Genomic DNA, 7,921 nt, shown 5'->3' with positions numbered 1-7,921 from the left:
TATATTTTTGACATCTTTTACTTTTACTCCACTAAATTCCTAAAATAATGTACTTTGTACTTCATACATTTTTCCTGATACCCAAAAGTACTCGTTACATTTCGAATGCTTAGCAGAACAGGAAAATGGTCAAATTCACGCACTTATCAAGAGAACATCCCTGGTCATCCCTACTGCCTCTGATCTGGCCTACTCAGGACTCACTAAACATAAATGCTTCTTTGTAAATTATGTCTGAGTGTTGGAGAGTGTCCCTGGCTATCCGTCTGGTTTGCTTAATATAAGGAATGTGAAATTATTTATACTTTTACTTTTGATACTTCAGTATATTTTTGCAATTACATTTTACTTTTGATTCTTAAGTATATTTAAAACCAAATACTTTTAGACTTTTAATCAAATTGTGTTTTACTGGGTGATTTTTACTTGAGTCATTTTCTATTAAGATATCTTTACTTTTAATCAAGTATGACAATTGTGTACTATTTCCACCACTGACCAGACCAGCAGCACAAGAGATTTGCGGCGCTAAAGTAGTGAATGCGCGATAAACCCAATCCCCTATTCTCTCACGAGAATTCACGAAGTTTCCGGTGTTGTGTATGTTCCTGGAAACATGGCGGTCAGCATCCGCGGCCGTCCTATCCGAAGTCTTCGGATGCGAGGTAAGCATGAAATATTTACCCCGACATAAGCTTTATAAACTTGAAATTCTATGCCACTATTTTATTTTATTTCTGATGAGCCAGGTGTTTTGCCTTACAATGTCCCCGTTGTCTGTTGGACAGGTCGGAATGACAGCGGGGAAGAGAACGTACCGCTCGATCTGACAAGAGGTAAGTAAACGTTAAGGGTCCGTCCACACGGAGTGAAAGCCATTATTGTTATAATGGATATTAATGTTTGCAGCAATTTGTGGTGATGATGAGGCTGGGAAATGGCTTAAAATACATTCTACTGATTATTGGTATTGGTTGCTGAATGCTTTGATAACCAGCTTGCCAAGTCTCAAGCACCAAAGAGGCGTCATCCGAGTCAAGATGACGCTCCTCTGTTTTGATTAGTGGGCTAGTATTAGCTAGCTAGCTTGGCTATACAATATATTTGTTATGGTCGGGATGAGCAAGGTAGTTACCCATTTAGCTAGCTAACGTTGCCTGGCTAATGATTTGGGCGTGTAGTTAGTTATAGCTGGCTAACTAGCTAACGTTACATTCCTAGGTTTGCATTGTGGTATCTAACAAACGTTGTCCAATTATTGTAGCTAGCTAGTTAACGTTAGCCAATAGTTTTGTTTGAAGTCGGGTCACGACAGTTGCAGTTGCTAGTTAGCTAACTTTCAGCTGAAACTGGGGGATTTCCCTGTTTGCGGTGGGCGTCACAGTGGGTCTGCCCAATTTGCCATTTTGACAACTCAAGAGGTTATGGTTGGATATAACTGACAGTGAGTATGAGTATTTACTAGCCAGAAGCACGTACACTCTGTTGGCTTTTTCAGCACAGTGTGTCAACTCCTGCCTGCCTTGCCAGCTTTTCGGTGTTCGTATGAGACAACCCTGACTCAGTAATGTCACTGCAATGATGGTTAATCACTTGCATCCTACATACATACCCTCAAATTGTTCCCGATGCCACTTCCACTCCCACCCTGAAGGTACCAGACTGTGTCTGTGACAGATTGTAAACAGATCAATAGGCGTTCATCAGTAATGCACGATCTATATTTTCACCAACACCAATTTAACCCTCACTGTATTAGATGTAGCACAGCAGTAGTGGGTATACCTGTGGGATGTAAAATTGGATCACGTTTTCACTGTGCAATAGAATGGATCCCAACCTGCAACCTAAGCAGCTTAGTGGCTGGTTGAGCACCCTTTTCTCTGTTAGCTACATCATTATTTATATATATATATATATATATACATACACACTACCGTTCAAAAGTTTGGGGTCACTTAGAAATTACCTTGTTTCAAAAGAAAATCATTTTTTTTGTCCATTAAAATAACATCAAATTGATCAGAAACACAGTGTAGACATTGTTAATGTTGTAAATGGCTATTGTAGCTGGAAACGGCTGATTTTTAATGGAATATCTACATAGGCGTACAGAGGCCCATTATCAGCAACCATCAGTCCTGTGTTCCAATGGCACGTTGTGTTTGCTAATCCAAGTTTATCATTTTAAAAGGCTAATTGATAATTAAAAACCCTTTTGCAATTATGTTAGCACAGCTGAAAACTGTTGTGCTGATTTAAAGACGCAATAAAACTGGCCTTCTTGAGACTAGTTGAGTATCTGGAGCATCAGCAATTGTGGGTTCGATTACAGAATCAAAATGGCCAGAAACAAAGAACTTTCTTCTGAAACTTGTCAGTCTATTCTTGTTCTGAGAAATGAAGGCTATTCTATACGAGAAATTGGGTTTTCTAATGATCAATTAGCCTTTGTAGCTCAACTGGTAGAGCACGGCGCTTGTAACGCCAAGGTAGTGGGTTCGATCCCCGGGACCACCCATACACAAAAAAAATGTATGCACGCATGACTGTAAGTCGCTTTGGATAAAAGCGTCTGCTAAATGGCATATTATTATTTATTATTATAAACTTGGATTAGCAAACACAACGTGCCATTGGAACACAGGACTGATGGTTGCTGATAATGGGCCTCTGTACGCCTATGTAGATATTCCATTACAAATCAGCCGTTTACAGCTACAATAGCCATTTACAACATTAACAATGTCTACACTGTATTTCTGATAAATTTGATGTTATTTTAATGGACAATTTTTTTTATTTTCTTTCGAAAACAAGGACATTTCTAAGTGACCCCAAACTTTTGAACGGTTGTGTGTGTGTGTATGTGGCCACCCATAAATAAATAATGTATGCACGCATGCCTTTAAGTCGCATTTTAGTAGATGCTTTTATCCAAAGCGACTTAAAGGCATGCGTGCATACATTATTTATTTATTTATTTATTTATGGGTGGCCACGGGAACCGGGCTCAGTATTACTGGAATATTAAAAGGCTTTGTAATGTTTTGATTCTATTTCACCTCCCTTGTCTTTCACAGAACCCTCTGACAACTTGCGTGAAATCCTTCAAAATGTCTCCAAGCCACACGGCATCACCAACATGCGGAAACTGGGCCACCTGAACAATTTCATAAAGGTAGTACTGATTTATGTAATGCTGATAATGGCGACTGCCCTCGTTATTGAAATTAATAGTTTAGCTCTGCAGTATTGTGCCCCAACTTAACATTGTTCATGGACTGTCTTTAGTAGTTTGGGGGTCAAAGGTAAAAGAAAATGTCGCATCTTATAAGTGTTATTGACCCTTTAGGCGAAAAACACAATTCATTGGAAGGTAGTATGAGATCAAACTAAAGAAAATAAGAAATGGGACTAGTAAGATCACAATTCATGTTTGTGTGTGGAGAATCAGAACAAGCATTTTGTCTGCTGAAGCTGGTCATGAAGATCCAGTATTATTCAGTATGGACTGGAGATGGTCTATTGTAAATTGTATGGCAGATATGTAGTTGCTTTAATCTTTAGTAGACAGTGTTGTTTGGTTTAGGTGTCTGGTGCTGCTTTGTGCGTTCAAGCTGTTAGTTGGTTCAAATGCCACTTTCCCCTTTCTTCAGTAGTTAGGTGACAGTGAATTACTGGCAGGTATGATACTGTTTGCACATTATTGCTTTCACCTTGGTTTTCAGATCAGTGCTGATGAAGGCTACTGAAATCCACCCCGGGCTAGTCACATGAAATGGCATACAACCTTCATTTAGGAAGGTTAATTTAACTTTAGTTTAGGTCGCCACTTTACAGTATTGAGATGCACCCGCTGAACATATTCTTCTGTGTGTAGCCATTGACCTCTCCTTGGCCCTCTGGTCCTGTGTGTAGTCACTGACCGTTCGTTGGCCCGCTGGTCCTGAGCTGCTGCTGCTGGCAGGCCTAGCTGAGCTTGTCATTGTGATGCTGACAGACAGTGATGGTAACAGGAGCTCAGGCCATGGGGCAGAGCTGTGACCTCATGTGCGTCAAAACATAACTTTGAAACCAGAGATTTCCAGCAGCTGTCCAGTATTGTTGTTCTTCTGGAGATGCTGCATGTGATCTCTGTTTTCCAAGGTTGCAGCAAGTACATCTGCAGGTTTAGTTGCAGCAAATACATCTGCAGGTTTAGTTGTCCTCCAGTCCATGCCATGGGTATTATTTTCTGTGTTTTAACTTTAATTTTCTGCATGAAAAACGCAGAATCCTGCGTTAACGTGACCCCTTGGTGTGTGTGTGTGTGTGTGGCATCGAGACCTGTGTCTCCTTTTGTATTTGTATTTATTAGGGATCCCCATTAGCTGCTTCCATAAATGTGTCTCTTCACAATCCCCGCTGTTCCATAAGGTGTATTTTTATCTGTTTTTTAAATCAGATTCTACTGCTTGCATCAGTTACCTGATGTGGAATAGAGTTCCATGTAGTCATGGCTCTATGTAGTACTGTGCACCTCCCATAGTCTGTTCTGGATTTGGGGATTGTGAAGAGACCTCTGGTAGCATGTCTTGTGGGGTATGCATGGGTGTCAGAGCTGTGTGCTACTAGTTTAAACAGACAGCTAGCTCGGTGCATTCAGCTTGTCAACATTTTACATTTACATTTACGTCATTTAGCAGACGCTCTTATCCAGAGCGACTTAGAAATTGGTGCATTCACCTTATAGCCAGTGGGATAACCACTTTACAAAATGTTTTTTTTTTTTTTAGGGGGGGGGGGGGGGTAAGGGGGGGTAGAAGGATTACTTTATCCTATCCCAGGTATTCCTTAAAGAGGTGGGGTTTCAAGTGTCTCCGGAAGGTGGTGAGTGACTCCGCTGTCCTGGCGTCGTGAGGGAGCTTGTTCCACCATTGGGGTGCCAGAGCAGCGAACAATTTTCACTGGGCTGAGCGGGAACTGTGCTTCCGCAGAGGTAGGGGGGCCAGCAGGCCAGAGGTGGATGAACGCAATGCCCTCGTTTGGGTGTAGGGACTGATCAGAGCCTGAAGGTACGGAGGTGCCGTTCTCCTCACAGCTCCGTAGGCAAGCACCATGGTCTTTTAGCAGATGCGAGCTTCAACTGGAAGCCAGTGGAGTGTGCGGAGGAGCGGGGTGACGTGAGAGAACTTGGGAAGGTTGAACACCAGACGGGCTGCGGCATTCTGGATGAGTTGTAGGGGTTTAAGTTGTAGGCAGGGAGCCCAGCCAACAGCGAGTTGCAGTAATCCAGACGGGAGATGACAAGTGCCTGGATTAGGACCTGTGCAGCTTCCTGTGTAAGGCAGGGTTGTACTCTCCGAATGTTGTAGAGCATGAACCTACAGGATCGGGTCACCGCCTTGATGTTAGCGGAGAACGACAGGGTGTTGTCCAGGGTCACGCCAAGGCTCTTTGCACTCTGGGAGGAGGACACAACGGAGTTGTCAACCGTGATGGCGAGATCATGGAACGGGCAGTCCTTCCCAGGGAGGAAGAGCAGCTCCGTCTTGCCGAGGTTCAGTTTGAGGTGGTGATCCGTCATCCACACTGATATGTCTGCCAGACATGCAGAAATGCAATTCGCCACCTGGTTATCAGAAGGGGGAAAGGAGAAGATTAGTTGTGTGTCGTCTCCGTAGCAATGATAGGAGAGGCCATGTGAGGATATGACAGAGCCAAGTGACTTGGTGTACAGCGAGAATAGGAGAGGGCCTAGAACTGAGCCCTGGGGGACACCAGTGGTAAGAGCACGTGGTGCGAAGACAGATTCTCGCCACGCCACTTGGTAGGAGCGACTCGGTCAGGTAGGACGCAATCCAAGAGTGAGCCGCGCCGGAGATGCCCAGCTCGGAGTGGGTGGAGAGGAGGATCTGATGGTTCACAGTATCAAAGGCAGCAGACAGGTCTAGAAGGACTGTAGTTGTTGACATCAGAGTGATCGAGTGTTGGTTTTTTGAGAAGGGGTGCAACTCTTGCTCTCTTGAAGACGGAAGGGACATGGCCAGCAGTCAAGGATGAGTTGATGAGCGAGGTGAGGTAAGGGAGAAGGTCTCCGGAAATGGTCTGGAGAAGAGAGGAGGGGATAGGGTCAAGCGGGCAGGTTGTTGGGCGGCCTGCCGTCACAAGTCGCAAGATTTCATCTGGAGAGAGAGGGGAGAAAGAAGTCAAAGCGTAGGGTAGGGCACTGTGAGCAGGACCAGCGGTGTCATTTGACTTAACAAACGAGGATCGGATGTCGTCAACCTTCTTTTCAAAATGGTTGACGAAGTCATCCACAGAGAGGGAGGGGGAGGGGGAGGAGGATTCAGCAGGGAGGAGAAGGTGGCAAAGAGCTTCCTAGGGTTAGAGGCAGATGCTTGGAATTTAGAGTGGTAGAAAGTGGCTTTAGCAGCAGAAACAGATGAAGAAAATGTAGAGAGGAGGGAGTGAAAAGATGCCAGGTCCGCAGGGAGTCTAGTTTTCCTCAATTTCCGCTCGGCTGCCCGGAGCCCTGTTCTGTGAGCTCGCAATGAGTCATCAAGCCACGGAGCAGGATGTGAGGACCGAGCCGGCCGGGAGGATAGGGGACATAGAGAGTCAAGGATGCAGAAAGGGAGGAGAGGAGGGTTGAGGAGGCAGAATCAGGAGATTGGAGGGAGAAGGATTGAGCAGAGGGAAAAGATGATAGGATGGAAGAGGAGAAAGAGAGTGAAGGTTGCGACGGCGCATTACCATCTGAGTAGGGGCAGAGTCAGTAGTGTTGGAGGAGAGAGAAAAGGATACAAAGTAGTGGTCGGAGACATGGAGGGGAGTTGCAGTGAGATTAGTAGAAGAACAGCATCTAGTAAAGATGAGGTCAAGCGTATTGCCTGCCTTGTGAGTAGGGAGGGACGGTGAGAGGGTGAGGTCAAAAGAGGAGAGGAGTGGAAAGAAGGAGGCAGAGAGGAATGAGTCAAAGGTAGACGTAGGGAGGTTGAAGTCACCCAGAACTGTGAGGGGTGAGCCATCCTCAGGAAAGGAACTTGTCAAGCTCATTGATGAACTCTCCAAGGGAACCTGGAGGGCAATAAATGACAAGGATGTTAAGCTTGAATGGGCTAGTGACTGTGACAGCATGGAATTCAAATGAGGAGATAGACAGATGGGTCAGGGGAAAAAGAGAGAATGTCCACTTGGGAGAGATGAGGATTCCTGTGCCACCACCCCGCTGACCAGATGCTCTCGGTGTATGCGAGAACACATGGTCAGACGAGGAGAGAGCAGTAGGAGTAGCAGTGTTTTCAGTGGTAATTCATGTTTCCGTCAGCGTCAAGAAGTCGAGGGACTGGAGGGTAGCTTAGGCTGAGTTGAACTCTGCCTTGTTGGCAGCAGAACGGCAGTTCCAGAGGCTGCCTGAGACCTGGAACTCCACGTGGGTGGTGCGTGCAGGGACCACCAGGTTAGAGAGGCAGCAGCCACGCGGTGTGAGGCGTTTGTATAACCTGTGCGGAGAGGAGAGAACAGGGATAGACAGAGGCATAGTTGACAGGCTACAGAAAATGGCTACAATAATGCAAAGGAGATCGGAATGAAATGAACTAAACATCTGGGAAAGGAGAGAGCAGGGCCTCCCTCACTTACGTTTCACTGAAACACCCAAATATAACTCTCCCAACTTCCATCTCAGAAACTATAATTGTTGTAAACTACAGCGGTTCAATGTTTTCTAGGAATAGACTAACTTAGTTTATTCAGCTAGCTAACTTGGTACAGTATTCTTCTGTGAAAATCTGTGAAAATCGTCCAGGGCACCTAGTCATATGACGCCACAGCCAACTAGCATGCCGGACTCCAACAACATGGTTTAGCACCAATACTCGGCCACAACAAACACCAGTGTGTCAACACGCCAAGCAGATCATTCGTGTCCGTGTCT

General features: G+C 45.1%; 1 protein-coding gene across 6 annotated transcripts in view; it reads left to right on the top strand.

Moving 5' to 3' along the window:
* Window positions 1-601: 601 nt before the first annotated feature.
* Window positions 602-7,921, top strand: part of LOC311144787 (rapamycin-insensitive companion of mTOR-like) — a 49,880-nt gene continuing 42,560 nt past the window's right edge. For all 6 annotated transcript variants that reach the window (XM_084180912.1, XM_084180913.1, XM_084180911.1 and 3 more), the window contains exons 1-3: window positions 602-665; window positions 789-836; window positions 3,084-3,181. In XM_084180912.1, coding sequence (XP_084037038.1) covers window positions 617-665; window positions 789-836; window positions 3,084-3,181 — 195 coding nt within the window. In that variant the 5' untranslated portion in view covers window positions 602-616. The remainder of the gene's footprint in view (window positions 666-788; window positions 837-3,083; window positions 3,182-7,921) is intronic.

The sequence above is a fragment of the Coregonus lavaretus genome (assembly GCF_964263955.1).
Source record: "Coregonus lavaretus genome assembly, chromosome: 17".
NCBI lineage: Eukaryota > Metazoa > Chordata > Actinopteri > Salmoniformes > Salmonidae > Coregonus > Coregonus lavaretus.
This window is presented reverse-complemented; position numbering and strand designations above follow the sequence as displayed.